The sequence below is a fragment of the Salmo salar genome, chromosome 16 (assembly GCF_965601325.2).
Source record: "Salmo salar chromosome 16, fSalSal1, whole genome shotgun sequence".
In the NCBI taxonomy this organism is placed as follows: domain Eukaryota; kingdom Metazoa; phylum Chordata; class Actinopteri; order Salmoniformes; family Salmonidae; genus Salmo; species Salmo salar.
In genome coordinates this window covers 60,522,690-60,540,483 of record NC_138306.1, presented here as the reverse complement: position 1 = coordinate 60,540,483, position 17,794 = coordinate 60,522,690, and the positions used below count along the sequence as shown (strand labels likewise).

General features: G+C 45.7%; 1 protein-coding gene across 3 annotated transcripts in view; it reads right to left on the bottom strand.

The window, feature by feature from the left end:
* Positions 1–17,794, bottom strand: part of jade3 (jade family PHD finger 3) — a 32,766-nt gene that overhangs the window by 3,291 nt on the left and 11,681 nt on the right. For 2 of the 3 annotated variants that reach the window (XM_045697523.2, XM_045697522.2), the window contains 8 exons: positions 17,411–17,493; positions 16,740–16,897; positions 16,469–16,659; positions 10,551–10,762; positions 7,329–7,496; positions 5,472–5,588; positions 2,784–3,380; positions 1,374–1,491 (listed from right to left, as the gene is read on the bottom strand). In XM_045697523.2, the coding sequence (XP_045553479.1) occupies positions 1,374–1,491; positions 2,784–3,380; positions 5,472–5,588; positions 7,329–7,496; positions 10,551–10,762; positions 16,469–16,659; positions 16,740–16,897; positions 17,411–17,493 (1,644 nt within the window). The other variant, XM_045697524.2, reaches the window with a different exon arrangement.

The following is a 17,794-nucleotide window of genomic DNA, read 5'->3' as shown; positions in this document are numbered from 1 at the left end:
ATGAAGATCATCAAAGGTAAGTGAATATTTATAATGCTATTTCTGACTATTGTTGACTCCAACTTGGCGAATATATTGTATGGCATGTTTTTGTGTCTGAGCGCCGTACTCAGATTATTGCTTTTTTGAAATCTGACACAGCGGTTGCATTAAGGAGAGGTTTATCTAAAGTTCCATGCATAACACCTTGTATTTTCATCAACATTTATGATGAGTATTTCTGTAAATTGATGTGGCTCTCTGCAAAATCACCGGGTGTTTTGGAGGCAAAACATTACTGAACATAATGCGCCAATGTAAACTGAGATTTTTGGATATAAATATGAACTTCATCAAACAAAACATACATGTATTGTGTAACATGAAGTCCTATTAGTGCCATCTGATGAAGATCATCAAAGGTTAGTGATTCATTTTCTCTATTTCTGCTTTTTGTGACTCCTCTCTTTGGCTGGAAAATGGCATTTTTTTATTGTGTATAGGCACTGACCTAAGATAATCATATGGTTTGCTTTCGCCGTAAAGCCTTTTTGAAATCAGACACTGTGGCTGGATTAACAAGAAGTAAAGCCTTAAAATGGTGTATAATACTTGTATGTTTGAGGAATTTTAATTATGAGATTTTTGTTGTTTTAAATTTGGCGCCCTGCACTTTCACTGGCTGTTGTCATATCGATTCCGCTAACGGGATTCAAGCCATAAGAAGTTTTAAAGGGGGTACTGAACTTCTGATTTGGCCTCGTTTTGTGGCTTGGTCATAAAAAAATGCAGTGGCCTTGACTGACACCAAACGAGAGTGGCTTTGAGGAGCTCTGTCGCTAGTTAGGGGCCGTCAATAAATTGCACAATGGGAAGATATTTTCATGTTGCACATCTTTTAGTTGTCTTGTAAATATGATTTTTTTTTACAATTTATAGTTGGTTTGAGGTTAAGTCGTTGAAATTTGGAGCTCTTGACATTTTATAATATTGTCCCATGTACTTTAATTTACTGATGGTCCCTAACTAATTAGCCCCATAAGGATATCGCTCCCGAGTGGCGCAGCGGTCCAAGGCACTGCATCTCAGTGCAAGCGGCGTCACTACAGTCCCTGGTTCGAATCCAGGCTGTGTCCAATAGGGTGGCGCTCAATTGCCCCAGGTTTGGCCGGGGTAGGCCGTCATTGTAAATAAGAATTTGTTCTGAACTGATTTGCCTAGTTTTAAATAAAAATATATAATTTTTAAAAATGCATAAATGATTATGACAACCTGGCATTTAAAGCGTACTAATTTCACATACTATAAAACGTTATTTTTTTCACATATCCAAAATGCCTATTATTTAGAATGCAAGTACAGGTATTCGGATACGGCCACACACACAATCTTACCAGCGGAGATCTCCTGGCTGAGCAGTTTGACGTGGAGGTTGAAGATCTGTTCCTGGGCTTTGCTCTGAGACAGTTTCAGCTTCTCCCGCCGACTCACCATGTAACACAGGTTCCTCACCTGTAGGGGACACAACACTGCCGTCAGGTCAACTAACAAAACACTCACCCTAAGCCACCCAGCAATTTGTCTCCATCTGGTGGCTGTTTTATAGTTTGCATCTCCCCCTTGGTAATATGAATTGATTTAGAGGTAAAGCTACAGATCTATTGTACTTGTCATGATGATGATGATTATTATTATGATTATTATTATGATTAGGTTGGATCCTTGTATAATTATTTTTACATTTGACTACTTGTGTGTGGATTTAGTAAAACTTGTGTGTTGGAAACAATTCTTCATAAGCCTATTTTAGCTTAAATTTGAGGGAATATCTACAGGAATTGAATTAGTTTTCTTCCCTCAAGAGATTTGAGCTCTTCTGATTTGCACTCATTCCCCACCCCCAATATTCCCGCTTTTTGAAGCACTTTTATATACCCTAACCTCTTTGGCCCCCAGGCCTGACCCCTAACCTCTTTGGCCCCCAGGCCTGACCCCTAACCTCCCACTCCTCTTTCTATTCCAGTTAGAGACAGTTTGCGCTATTCTGTGAAGGGAGTAGTACACAGCGTTGTACGAGATCTTCAGGTTCTTGGCAATTTCTCGCATGGAATAGCCTTTGTTTCTCAGAACCAGAATAGACTGACGAGTTTCAGGAGAAAGGTCTTTGTTTCTGGCCATTTTGAGCCTGTAATCAAACCCACAAATGCTGATGCTCCAGATACTCAACTAGTCTAAAGAAGGCCAGTTGTATTGCTTCTTTAAATCAGAACAACAGTTTTCAGTAGTGCTAACATAATTGCAAAAGGGTTTTCTAATGATCAATTAGCCTTTTAAAATGATAAACTTGGATTAGCTAACACAACGTGCCATTGGAACACAGGAGTGATGGTTGCTGATAATGGGCCTCTGTACGCCTATGTAGATATTCCATTAAAAATCTGCCGTTTCCAGCTACAATAGTCATTTACATTGTTAATGTCTACACTGTATTTCTGACCAATTTGATGTTATTTTAATGGACAAACAATGTGCTTTTCTTTCAAAAACAAGGACATTTCTAAGTGACCAAACTTTTCAACGGTAGTGTACACAAACAATGTCTCAATTGTCACAAAGCTAATAAAATCCTTCTTTAACCCGTCTCCTCCCCTTCATCTAAACTGATTGAAGTGGATTAAACAGGTGACATCAATAAGGGATCATAACTTTAACCTGGACTCACCTGGTCAGTCTGTCATGGAAAGAACAGGTGTTCTTAATGTTTTGTATACTGAGTGTATATCTATTTTAAATGTAATACTAACCCTCTCTAAGTCCTGTCGGAGATGCATGAACATCCTCATTCGTGTGTGGATGCTGTCTTCATGAGGCAACAGCAGCAAGTTATCCTCCTCCTCACCAGGGGGCAGCAGAGCACGGTTGAAGTTGCTCTTCCTCTTCAGTTTCCAGTACTGGTAGATGAAGTCCAGCAAGGTGGGAGGGAGGCCCAGGTTCAGGGCCAGCTCCTCCGGGTGAATCAGAGTAGAAAACTCCTCCTCCAGCTCTAGTAACCTCTGGGCCCTCAGGCCCCCCCTCTCTGGGTCTACGGGGGGTTTGGGCCGGGCCGGACTGAGACCGGAGCCTGGCTCCCCTGCCTTGGGCTGCTTGTTATGGGCTGGCTCAGAGGGGCTGAGACCGGAGCCTGGCTCCCCTGCCTTGGCCTGCTTGTTGTGGGCTGGTTGACAGGGGCTGAGGCCGGGGGCTGGTGGGTCGGAGGAGGCCTGGTTCTTGGGCTTGCTGTGCTTCAGGCAGTAGGACCTGAACTTCACCTCGTCTCCTTCATCCAGGATGGTCTTCATCTCCAAGCTGTGCTCGAAGGCACATGTCACATGGAACGGGATGGTGCAGTTCTTCACTGAGCACTGAGAGGGATGAGGAGAAGGTATGGGTTCATTAACTCAGGGGTTGTCAAAGTGAGGTCTGCAGCCAGATTTAAAAATATATATTACATTTAAAAAAAATTTTAACATGTCATTTTTTAATGACTATTACTAACAAATTAAACTCATTTTGGCCGAGGTAACCGGTTAGAGATTGTGATACGTCTGTTCTTACCCCAGAGCATCATGGGCCTGGGAGGCTCACACGGATACCGATATGCACAGTACTCCCACCAATTATATGTTCTTACCCCAGAGCATCATGGGCCTGGGAGGCTCACACGGATACCGATATGCACAGTACCCCCACCAATTATATGTTCTTACCCCAGAGCATCATGGGCCTTGGAGGCTCACACGGATACCGATATCCACAGTACCCCCACCAATTATATGTTCTTACCCCAGAGCATCATGGGCCTGGGAGGCTCACACGGATACCGATATCCACAGTACCCCCACCAATTATACTTTTCTCAACTCAATACTTCTCGTACCCCCCCCCCCCCGCCCCAAAACATAAATGCTCTGTAATTGAAGCTTTAACCTCTATGGGCTAGGTGGGACGCTAGCGTGCCACCCGTGGTGCACTCCATCAACAGCAGGTGCATTTCAAGAGCGGCAAATTTGAATCCAAATAAATGTCAAAATTCAAATTTTTCAAAAATACAACTATTTTACATCATTTGAAAGATAAACATCTCCTTAATCTAACCACGTTTTACGATTTCAAAAAGGTTTTACGGCGAAAGCATAAATTTAGAGTATGTTAGGACAGTACATTTACAAGAGTTGTGTGTAATGTTTTGTCAAGTCAAAGACAGGGTCACCAAAACCATAAAACCAGCTAAAATGATGCACTAACCTTTTACAATCTCCATCAGATGACACTCCTAGGACATTATGTTAGACAATGCATGCATTTTTAGTTCTATCAAGTTCATATTTATATCCAAAAACAGCGTTTTACTATGGCATTGATGTTGAGGAAATCGTTTCCCTCCAATAACCGGCAGTCAAGTCAGCGTCACAAATTAAATAATTAAAATTAGAAAACATTGGTAAAATATTATATTGTCATTTAAAGAATTATAGATTTACATCTCTTGAACGCAATCAACTTGCCAGATTTAAAAAGAACCTTACTGGGAAATCACACTTTGCAATAATCTGAGCACTTTTTTAACCAGAACATGAATAATATTCAAGGTGGACGAATGCATACTCTTTTATAACGTATTGGAACGAGGGTACCCAACATGAACTCGCGCGCCAGGTGTCTAATGGGACATCATCGTTCCATGGCTCTTGTTCGGTCAGATCTCCCTCCAGAAGACTCAAAACACTTTGTAAAGGCTGGTGACATCTAGTGGAAGCAATAGGAAGTGCCAAAATATTCCTAAGCCCCTGTGTTTTTCAATGGGATAGGTTTAAAGTCAATACAACACATCAGGTATCCACTTCCTGTCAGAAAATGTCTCAGGGTTTTGCCTGCCAAATGAGTTCTGTTATACTCACAGACACCATTCAAACAGTTTTAGAAACTTTAGAGTGTTTTCTATCCATATATAATAAGTATATGCATATTCTAGTTACTGGGTAGGATTAGTAACCAGATTAAATCGGGTACATTTTTTTTATCCAGACGTGCAAATGCTGCCCCCTAGCCCTAACAGGTTAAACTGCAACGTTCTCTCTGCCTCATGGCAAAATGTGTAGAATTGCAGGAAACGTGCTTGAAAAAAACTGCTAAATGTTCTCTTTGATGCTAGATGGGCCTATAAAACGTTTCTTCCCAGGCCCTGAGACCTGGTTCATACGGCCACACACTGCCAGTCACAGTGACATTCCTTATACTCCATCTCTCTCTGTCTCTCACTGCAGTCCTGTTCTGATTATGAGGGAGGGGGGGGGGGGGGGGGGGGTCCCTGATGAATGTACTATCACAGAAGGGATCTCTAAAAGTTTGAGAAGCCCTTACTTAATACACACTTCACGAGCCAAAACAAGAGACGTTTGATATCTAGTCACGTAAATATGTCCAGACATAAACAGTCCAACCTCCTCGCTCACCTGTATACAGGCTCCAGTCTTCAGTTTACAGAGGCTGCAGATGAGAGACCAGCGGGACGGAGGGATGTGGGAAACCTTGGTGATGGGCTCCATCCTCTCTGGACACGCTATGCTCACCTAGAAATACAGGAAGAAGACACTGTTAGCACGCTATTGGTCAGATTTACTGTTGGAGATATACAGGACCGTACCGTCAGTCAGCTAGAGATATACAGGACCGTCAGTCAGCTAGAGATATACAGGACCGTCAGTCAGCTAGAGATATACAGGACCAGTCAGCCAGCTAGAGATATACAGGACCGTCAGTCAGTCAGCTAGAGATATACAGGACCGTCAGTCAGCCAGCTAGAGATATACAGGACCGTCAGTCAGCCAGCTAGAGATATACAGGACCGTCAGTCAGCCAGCTAGAGATATACAGGACCGTCAGTCAGCCAGCTAGAGATATACAGGACCGTCAGTCAGCCAGCTAGAGATATACAGGACCGTCAGTCAGCCAGCTAGAGATATACAGGACCGTCAGTCAGCCAGCTAGAGATATACAGGACGGTCAGTCAGCCAGCTAGAGATATACAGGACGGTCAGTCAGCCAGCTAGAGATATACAGGACGGTCAGTCAGCCAGCTAGAGATATACAGGACCGTCAGTCAGCCAGCTAGAGATATACAGGACCGTCAGTCAGCCAGCTAGAGATATACAGGACCGTCAGTCAGCCAGCTAGAGATATACAGGACCGTCAGTCAGCCAGCTAGAGATATACAGGACCGTCAGTCAGCCAGCTAGAGATATACAGGACCGTCAGTCAGCCAGCTAGAGATATACAGGACCGTCAGTCAGCCAGCTAGAGATATACAGGACCGTCAGTCAGCCAGCTAGAGATATACAGGACCGTCAGTCAGCCAGCTAGAGATATACAGGACCGTCAGTCAGTCAGCTAGAGATATACAGGACCGTCAGTCAGCCAGCTAGAGATATACAGGACCGTCAGTCAGCCAGCTAGAGATATACAGGACCGTCAGTCAGCCAGCTAGAGATATACAGGACCGTCAGTCAGCCAGCTAGAGATATACAGGACCGTCAGTCAGCCAGCTAGAGATATACAGGACCGTCAGTCAGCCAGCTAGAGATATACAGGACCGTCAGTCAGTCAGCTAGAGATATACAGGACCGTCAGTCAGTCAGCTAGAGATATACAGGACCGTCAGTCAGTCAGCTAGAGATATACAGGACCGTCAGTCAGTCAGCTAGAGATATACAGGACCGTCAGTCAGTCAGCTAGAGATATACAGGACCGTCAGTCAGTCAGCTAGAGATATACAGGACCGTCAGTCAGTCAGCTAGTGATATACAGGACCGTCAGTCAGTCAGCTAGAGATATACAGGACCGTCAGTCAGCCAGCTAGAGATATACAGGACCGTCAGTCAGCCAGCTAGAGATATACAGGACCGTCAGTCAGCCAGCTAGAGATATACAGGACCGTCAGTCAGCCAGCTAGAGATATACAGGACCGTCAGTCAGCCAGCTAGAGATATACAGGACCGTCAGTCAGCCAGCTAGAGATATACAGGACCGTCAGTCAGTCAGCTAGAGATATACAGGACCGTCAGTCAGTCAGCTAGAGATATACAGGACCGTCAGTCAGTCAGCTAGAGATATACAGGACCGTCAGTCAGCTAGAGATATACAGGACCGTCAGTCAGCCAGCTAGAGATATACAGGACCGTCAGTCAGCTAAAGATATACAGGACCGTCAGTCAGCTAGAGATATACAGGACCGTCAGTCAGCTTCACTGTTTTAACAGCACATTCTGACAGACAGATGAATGCATAAAAAGGAACAAGGTGTTGATTTTTACCTCAGGGATCCACAGGGCACAGCTGACGTGTGCCCACTTGGTGCCCGCCCTCGTAGCCTTCATCGCCCCTCCCTTTGTAGGACACAGCTGGCACTGGGGGTCGATGCCAAGCACACACGTCCTGCACAGCCAGTTACCATCTGGTACCTTCACTATACCGTAACACGCCTGGGCAGGGGAGGGAGAGAGAGGGAGGGAGGGAGAGAGGGAGAGGGAGGGAGAGAGGGAGGGAGAGAGGGAGAGGGAGGGAGAGAGGGAGAAGGTTAACAGGGAGAAGAGACAAATTCAGAAACATATCCGACCAATAACAGAGATCCAGACAACCTGAGGATGGGGAAAATCACTAAAACAATACAGAAATACACTACAGGTGGGGAGGAACAGCAGGTCAGAAATCAGCTCAATGTGATGGAAGAACCCATCGACTCTAACCACTTCTGGGAACACTGGGAAACTCTAAACACGAAGAGTTATCTATCCAAAACGGAGATGTTTGGATAAACCACTTCTCCAATCTTTTTGGCTCTATAACATAGAACAAACAGCAAAAACATATACATGATCAAATACAAATCTTAGAATCAACTATTAAAGACGACCAGAACCCACTGGATTCTCCAATTACATTGAATGAACTACAGGACCAAATACAAACCCTCCAACCCAAAAAGGCCTGAGGTGTTGATGGTATCCTCAACGAAACGATCAAATATACAGACCACAAATTCCAATTGGCTAAACTCTTAAACATCATCCTCAGCTCTGGCATCTTCCCCAATATTTGCAACCAATGAATGATCACCTCAATCCACAAAAGTAGAGACAAATTTGACCCCAATAACTACCGCGGGATATGCGTCAACAGCAACCTTGGGGAAATCCTCTGCATCATCATTAACAGCAGACTAGTTCATTTACTCAGTGAAAACAATGTACTGAGCAAATGTCAAATCAAACAAACAAACCAAAACAAAAGGCAAAGTCTTCACATGCATTGTTGATCTGAAAAAAGCCTTTGACTCAGTTTGGTCTGAGGGTCTGAGGGTCTGAGGGTCTGCTATACAAATGGATGGAAAGTAGTGTTGTAGGGAAAAACATACAACATTATAAAATCTATGTACACAAACAAGTGTGGGGTTAAAATTGGGAAAAACACACAAACTTCTTTCCACAGGGCCGTGGGGTGAGACAGGGATGCAGCTTAAGCCCCACCCTCTTCAACAGATAAATCAACGATTTTGGCGAGGGCACCAGAACAGTCTGCAGCACCCGGCCCTCACCCTACTAGAATCTGAAGTCAAATGTCTACTGTTTGCTGATGATCTGGTGCTTCTGTCACCAACCAAGGAGGGCCTACAGCAGCACCTAGATCTTCTGCACAGATTCTGACAGACCTCGGGCCCTGACAGACCTCGGGCCCTGACAGACCTCGGGCCCTGACAGACCTCGGGCCCTGACAGACCTCGGGCCCTGACAGACCTGGGCCCTGACAGACCTGGGCCCTGACAGTAAATCTCTAAGACAAAAATAATAATGGTGTTCCAAAAAAGGGTAGCTGCCAAGACAAACACAAATTCCATCTAGACACCGTTGCCCTACAGCACACAACAACCTACACCTACCCCGGCCTAAACATCAGCACACAACAACCTACACCTACCCCGGCCTAAACATCAGCACACAACAACCTACACCTACCCCGGCCTAAACATCAGCACACAACAACCTACACCTACCCCGGCCTAAACATCAGCGCCACAGGTAACTTCCACAAAGCTGTGAACGATCTGAGAGACAAGGCAAGAAGGGCCTTCTATGCCATCAAAAGGAACAAAATTCGACATACCAATTAGGGATCTGGCTAAAAATACTTGCCCTTTATGGTTGTGAAGTCTGGGGTCCGCTCACCAACCGAGAATTCACAAAATTGAGATTCTGCAAAAATATCCTCCGTGTACAACGTAAAACACCAAATAATGCAGAGCAGAATTAGGCCAATACCCACTAGAGATGTTAAATTCTACAACCACCTAAAAGGAAGCGATTCCCAAACCTTCTATAACAAAGCCATCACCTACAGAGAGATGAACCTGGAGAAGAGTCCCCTCAGCAAGCTGGTCCTGGGGCTCTGTTCACAAACAGACCCCACAGAGCCCCAGGACAGCAACACAATTAGACCCAACCAATCTATTGAGAAAACAATAAGATGACACATTGGAAAGAATTAAGTAATTAACAAACAAAAAAATGAGCAAGCTAGAATGCTATTTGGCCCTAAACAGAGAGAACACAGTGGCAGAATACCTGACCACTGTGACTGACCCAACATGAAGGAAAGCATTGACTATGTACAGACTCAGTGAGCATAGCCTTGCTATTGAGAAAGGCTGCTGTAGGCAGACCTGGCTCTCAAGAGAAGACAGGCTATGTGCAACACTGACCACAAAATGAGGTGGAAACTGAGCTGCACTTCCTAACTTCCTACCAAATGTATGACCATATTAGAGACAAATATTTCCCTCAGATTACACAGACCCACAAAGAATTAGATAACAAACCAAATTTTGATAAACTCCCATATCTACTGGGTGAAATACCACAGTGTTCCATCACAGCAGCAAGATTTGTGACCTGTTGCCACAAGAAAAGGTCAACCAGTGAAGAACAAACACCATTATAAATACAACCCATATTTATGTTTATTTATTTTCCCTTTTGTACTTTAACTATTTACACATCGTTACAACACTGTATACATACACATAATATGACATTTGTAATGTCTTTATTCTTTTGGATCTTGTGTGAGTGTAATGTTTACTGTTCATTTTTATAGTTTATTATCTACTTCACTTGCTGTGGCAATGTAAACATAAGTTTCCCACGCCAATAAAGCCCTTAAATTGACAGCGGGTCAACACCGCGGGTCAACACCGCGGGGCCCCGCGGGGCAACACCGCGGGGCAACACCGCGGGTTAGATGTATTTATGATGACGAAGGGTTTAACTGAGGGATGAGAGATTGTCATAACGCTAAAGCCAGAGAACTGGGTATGTGTAGAAAAAAATATATATAATTTTCACATTTTAGTTAATTAGCACTTATCAAGAGCGACTTATAACCAGTGCATTTAACTAATGTATATAAACCAACACTCATTGCAAGTAAAGCCTTCTTCAATACAGCCACTATGCGCAAAATCAGTGCTTGTAGGTTCCTACCTGGTGAACACAGATGTTACATTTGTCACAGAAGACCATGTCGTTGCCCTCCTCGCTGTCTGGGGAGCGACACACGTCACAGATGACGTCCTCGTCGTACTCGATGCCCAGCCCTTCTACCGTGTCGATGGCGTGGTTCATGTTGTCATGGCACTGACGCTCCAACGCCTCCATGGCGCGCTCCAGCGTCAGCTCGTCTACAGGCCCCTCCCCTGGGAGACAGAATAACACACCAATCAGAACACAGCTCCTGTACAGGCCCCTCCCCCTGGGAGACAGAATAATACACCAATCAGAACACAGCTCCTGTACAGGCCCCTCCCCCTGGGAGACAGAATAATACACCAATCAGAACACAGCTCCTGTACAGGTCCCTCCCCCTGGGAGACAGAATAACACACCAATCAGAACACAGCTCCTGTACAGGTCCCTCCTCCTGGGAGACAGAATAACACACCAATCAGAACACAGCTCCTGTACAGGTCCCTCCTCCTGGGAGACAGAATAACACACCAATCAGAACACAGCTCCTGTACAGGTCCCTCCTCCTGGGAGACAGAATAACACACCAATCAGAACACAGCTCCTGTACAGGTCCCTCCTCCTGGGAGACAGAATAACACACCAATCAGAACACAGCTCCTGTACAGGTCCCTCCTCCTGGGAGACAGAATAATACACCAATCAGAACACAGCTCCTGTACAGGTCCCTCCCCCTGGGAGACAGAATAATACACCAATCAGAACACAGCTCCTGTACAGGTCCCTCCCCCTGGGAGACAGAATAATACACCAATCAGAACACAGCTCCTGTACAGGTCCCTCCTCCTGGGAGACAGAATAACACACCAATCAGAACACAGCTCCTGTACAGGTCCCTCCTCCTGGGAGACAGAATAACACACCAATCAGAACACAGCTCCTGTACAGGTCCCTCCTCCTGGGAGACAGAATAACACACCAATCAGAACACAGCTCCTGTACAGGTCCCTCCTCCTGGGAGACAGAATAATACACCAATCAGAACACAGCTCCTGTACAGGCCCCTCCGTTGGGAACAAACCCAGTCAGAACGCTGTTGCTACAGGCCATACAGGGCACTCAGAAAGTATTCAGACCCCTTGACTTTACAGCCTTATATAGACAGGCCTTATTCTAACATGGATTCACTGTTTTCCGGCAATCTACACACAACACCCCATAATGACAAAGCCAAAACAGCTTATTAGAAAGTTTTACAAATGTATTAATAAAAATAAATAAAAAAATGACTTATTTACATAAGTATTCAGACCATTTGCTATGAGACTCGAAATTGAGCTCAGGTGCATCCTGTTTCCATTGATCATCCTTGAGATGTTTCTACAACTTGATTGGAGTCCACCTGTTGTAAATGCAATTGATTGAACATGATTGGTGACCTAAACTGGGACATGCTTAAAGCATATGACCAGGTCCTAAAGCAATGGGACTCCCTAAATATTTCTCAGATTATCACCAATCCCACAAGGTATGACTCCAAACACCCAGAAAAGGCTACTCCCTGATGTTATCCTCACAATTAATCCTGAAAGGTACCAGTCTGGTGTTTTCTGTAATGACCCTAGTGATCACTGTTTTACAGCCTGTGTTTGTAATGGCTGCTCAGTGAAACGACCTGTCCTGATTAGTCATAGACGCCTGCTAAAAAACGAACGAACAAGCCTTCCTTCATGACCTGGCCTCCGTAAATTGGTATAGAATCAGCTTGATCCCCTCTGTCGAAGACGCTTGGACCTTCTTTTTTGATATTTTCAGTGGTATTGTTAACTTCTTTGGGATAGGGGGCAGTATTTTCACGGCCGGATAAAAAAACGTACCCGATTTAATCTGGTTACTACTCCTGCCCAGAAACTAGAATATGCATATAATTAGTAGATTTGGACAGAAAACACTAAAGTTTCTAAAACTGTTTGAATGATGTCTGTGAGTATAACAGAACTCATATGGCAGGCCAAAACCTGACAAGATTCCATACAGGAAGTGCCCTGTCTGACAATTTGTTGTCCTTCTGTTGCATCTCTATCGAAAATACAGCATCTGTGCTGTAACGTGACATTTTCTAAGGCTTCCATTGGCTCTCTAAAGCCACCAGAAAGTGCAATGGGGTGTCTGCTGTCTCTGGGCAAAGAACAGCAGGAGAATTTGTGTGGTCAGACTGGGGACAGTGAGACTGGAGATGCGCATTCACGAGACTACTCCATTTTTTTCTTTCAGCCTTTGAATGAATACAACGTTGCCCGGTTGGAATATTATCGCTATTTTATGAGAAAAACAGCATAAAAATTGATTTTAAACAGCGTTTGACATGCTGTCTAAGTACGGTAATGGAATATTTTGAATTTTTTTGTCACGAAATGCGCTTGCGCGTCACCCTTCGGATAGTGACCTGAACGCACGAACAAAACGGAGCTATTTGAATAGAACTATGGATTATTTGGAACCAAAACAACATTTGTTGTTGAAGTAGAAGTCCTGGGAGTGCAAACACCCCCCCCCATAAAGAAAATGAGAATAAAAAAAAACCAGGTTCAGCCCCTGGTTCCACCTCAAAAATTGCATTTGGCGAAAGGCTGGGCACACACACACACTCAGGCTGACTGGCTCTCATTCAGGCAAATGAGTAATAAGTGCTCTCAGGCTATCCGGAAGGACAAAGTTAGTTACTTTAAGGAGCAGTTCTCTCTCTGTGGGTCTAACCCCAAGAAGTTCTGGAAAACGGTTAAAGACCTGGAGAATAAACCCTCCTCCTCACAGCTGCCCAAGTCCCTGAATGTTGATGATGTGGTTGTTACTGACACGAAGCACATGGCTGAGCTCTTTAATCACCTCTTCATTAAGTCAGGATTCCTATTTGACTCAGCCACGCCTCCTTGCCCGTTTAACATTTCCTCATCTCCCACCCCTTCTAATGTGACTATCCCTGATGCTTCTCTCTTTATCCCCCCTGCCCCGCTACAAAGTTTCTCCCTGCAGGCGGTCACTGAGTCCGAGGTGCTAAAGGAGCTCCTTAAACTTGACCCCAAAAAACATCTGGTGGTTTAGACCCTTTCTTCTTTAAGGTTGCTGCCCCTATAATAAGGTCTCTGACCTTGTCAACCTGTCTCTACTTTCTGGGGAGGTTCCCATTGCTTGGAAGGCAGCTACGGTTCATCCTTTATTTAAAGGAGGAGATCAAGCTGATCCTAACTGTTATAGGCCTATGATGTCACCATTGCCCTTGATTCTAGTCAATATTGTGCTGCTATTTTTATTGACTTGGCCAAAGCTTTTGATACGGTAGACCATTCCATTATTGTGGGCCGGCTAAGGAGTATTGGTGTCTCTGAGGGGTCTTTGGCCTGGTTTGCTAACTACCTCTCTCAAAGAGTGCAGTGTATAAAAGTGAGAAAATCTGCTGTCTCAGCCACTGCCGGTCACCAAGGGAGTTCCCCAAGGATCGATCCTAGGCCCCACGCTCTTCTTAATGTACATCAACAACATAGCTCAGGCAGTAGGAAGCTCTCTCATCCATTTATATGCAGATTATACAGTCTTATACTCAGCTGGCCCCTCCCCAGATATTGTGTTAAATGCTCTACAACAAAGCTTTCTTAGTGTACAACAAGCTTTCTCTACCCTTAACCTTGTTCTGAACACCTCCAAAACAAAGGTCATGTGGTTTGGTTAGAAGAATGCCCCTCTCCCCACAGGTGTGATTACTACCTCTGAAGGTTTAGAGCTTGAGGTAGTCACCTCATACAAGTACTTGGGAGTACGGCTAGACGGTACACTGTCCTTCTCTCAGCACATATCAAAGCTGCAGGCTAAAGTTAAATCTAGACTTGGTTTCCTCTATCGTAATCGCTCCTCTTTCACCCCAGCTGCCAAACTAACCCTGATTCAGATGACCATCCTACCCGTGCTAGATTACGGAGACATAATTTATAGATCGGCAGGTAAGGGTGCTCTCGAGCGGCTAGATGTTCTTTACCATTCGGCCATCAGATTTGCCACCAATGCTCCTTATAGGACACATCACTGCACTCTATACTCCTCTGTAAACTGGTCCCCAAAGCGCACACATCCTTGGGTCGCTCGTCTTTTCAGTTCGCTGCAGCTAGCAACTGGAACGAGCTGCAACAAACACTCAAACTGGACCGTTTTATCTCAATCTCTTCATTCAAAGACTCCATCACAGACACACAGTTGTGGCTGCTTTGTGTGATGTATTGTTGTCTCTACCTTCTTGCCCTTTGTGCTGTTGTCTGTGCCAAATGTTTGTACCTTGCTTTGTGCTGCTACCATGTTGTGTTGTCGTCTTAGGTCTTCATGTAGTGTTGTCTCTTGTCGTGATGTGTGTTTTGTCAAATATTAATTTATTTTAAATCTCATCCCCCGCAGGAGGCCTTTTGGTAGTGCGTCATTGTAAATAAGAATATGTTCTTAACTGACTTGCCTCGTTAAATAAAGGTTCAATAAAAACACAACATTTGGAAAGGTACACACCTGTCTATATTAAAATGTCCTACAGTTGACAGTGCATATCAGAGCAAAAATCCAGCCATGAGGTCAAAGAAATTGTCCGTAGAGCTCCGAGACGGCCAAACTGAGCAATCGGAGAAGGTCCTTGGTCAGGGAGGTGACCAAGAACCCGGTGGTCATTCTGACAGAGCTCCAGAGTTCCTCTGTGGAGATGGGAGAACCTTCCAGAAGGACAACCATCTCTGCAGCACTCCACCAATCAGGCCTTTATGGTAGAGTGGCCAGACGGAAGCCACTCCTCAGTAAAAGGCACGACAGCCAACTTGGAGTTAGCCAATAGGGACCTAAAGGACTCTGACCATGAGAAACAAGATTCTCTGGTCTGATGAAACCAAGACTGAACTCTTTGGCCTGAAAGCCAAGCGTCACGTCTGGAGGAAAGCTAGCACCATCCCTACAGTGAAGCATGGTAGCAGCATCATGCTGTGGGGATGTTTTTCAGAGGCAGGTACTGGGAGACTAGTCAGGATTGAGGGAAAGATGAACGGAACAAAGTACAGAGATCCTTGATGAAAACCTGCTTCAGAGCGCTCAGGACCTCAGACTGGAGTGAAGGTTCACCTTCCAACAGGACAATGACCCTAAGCACACAACCAAGACAACGCAGGAGTGGCTTCGGGGCAAGTCTTTGAATGTCCTTGAGTGGCCCAGCCAGAGCCCGGACTTGAACCCGATCTAACATCTCTGGAGAGACATGAAAATACCTGTGCAGCGACGCTCCCCATCCAACCTGACAGAGCTTGATAGGATCTGCAGAGAAGAATGGGAGAAACTCCCCAAATACAGGTGTGCCAAGCTTGTAGCTTCATACCCAAGAAGACTTGTTTTTGCTTTATCATTATGGGGTATTGTGCGTAGACTGATGAGAAACAAGAAGATTGATTCCATTTTAGAATAAGGCTGTAATGTAACAGAATATGGAGAAAGTCAAGGGGTCTGAATACACTGCATCTCAATAGTGTGAAGTCTATCCTTAGTCGCCTCCTGTTTCCTTGCCAACACAGAGAGAAGTGAGGAAATGTGATGATTTGAGGAGAGAACTAGGAGGCTTTAGAGAAACAGGCAAAGACAATGTTCCCCCCCACACACACACACACACACGTGTCCTAGCTAATGTTCCTCTCCCCTCCCATGTCTCCCTGCTCAGCGTTGAGTCCCTTACCCATGTGTCCCAGCTCAGTGTTGAGTCCTTACCCATGTGTTCCAGCTCAGCGTTGAGTCCTTACCCATGTCTCCCTGCTCAGCGTTGAGTCCTTACCCATGTCTCCTAACTCAGCGTTGAGTCCTTACCCATGTGTACCTGCTCAGCGTTGAGCCCTTACCCATGTCTCCCTGCTCAGCGTTGAGTCCCTTACCCATGTGTTCCAGCTCAGCGTTGAGTGTCTGCAGCCAGTAGAGGTCCATGTTATCCAGGTCATAAGAGCACATGGCCTCGGCCAGCTCCTTGATGTTAACGTAACCCGTCTCCGTAGAGGGCTGACTCCAGCACTGGATATACCGCTTCTGTAGGGTGAACAACACCTCCTTAGGCTTCTCCTCTACGGTCCTGCAGACACAATAACAGATTACTAGCAGACAATTCAGCATCAGTTCCTGAGGTACGGAGACAAGTCGAGGTGTGGTTACCTGATGGAGGGCTGCGGGACGGTTTCGGGGAAGGCTGGCACCTGCACCCCCTTCTCCCACTCCTGTCTCCAGGTGTCTCCCAGCAGGTAATAGTCTTCAGGGGAGACATGGTGAGAGTCTGGAAGCTTCATGGCACTGATCAGGTCTTTCCTGAACACCTTGGGAGAGAGGAGACGCATAAATACACTTATTACATTGTCTGTGTCCCAAATGATAACCTATTCCCCCCCTACATAGTCCACTACTTTTGATCGGAGCTCTGTGGGGAATAGGGTGTAGTTTGGGACAAAACACTCAGGAAGCTGACGTGAGGTGTGTGTGTGTGTGTGTAAAGGAACGGCAGCGTGGCGTACCTCTGACGGGAGGTGTGTGTGTGTGTGTGGCTAAAGTAACGGCAGCGTGGCGTAACTGACGGGAGGTGTGTGTGTGTGTGTGTAAAGGAACGGCAGCGTGGCGTAACTGACGGGAGGTGTGTGTGTGTGTGTGTGTGTGGGTAAAGGAACGGCAGCGTGGCGTAACTGACGGGAGGTGTGTGTGTGTGTGTGTAAAGGAACGGCAGCGTGGCGTAACTGACGGGAGGTGTGTGTGTAAAGGAACGGCAGCATGGCGTACCTCTGACGGGAGGTGTGTGTGTGTGTGTGTGTGTGTGTGTGTGTGGGTAAAGGGCGTACCTCGGCTGGTTTCTTGGGCACGGAGGCAGGGGTTCCAGGTTTACTTCCATACTTGTTAGAGGAGCAGAAGGAGGTGGAAGGACCTGAGCAGTACAAGGTAGAGGGAGGGGGGTAGAACGAGGTAGAGGGGTAGAACGAGGTAGAGGGGTAGAACGAGGTAGAGGGGTTAGAGAGGGAGGAGGGGGTTAGAGAGAGGTAGAGGGAGGGGGGTAGAACGAGGTAGAGGGGTAGAACGAGGTAGGGTGTTAGAGAGGGAGGAGGGGGTTAGAGAGAGGTAGAGGGAGGGGGGTTAGAACGAGGTAGAGGGGTAGAACGAGGTAGAGGGGTAGAACGAGGTAGAGGGTTAGAACGAGGTAGAGGAGTAGAACGAGGTAGAGGTAGGGG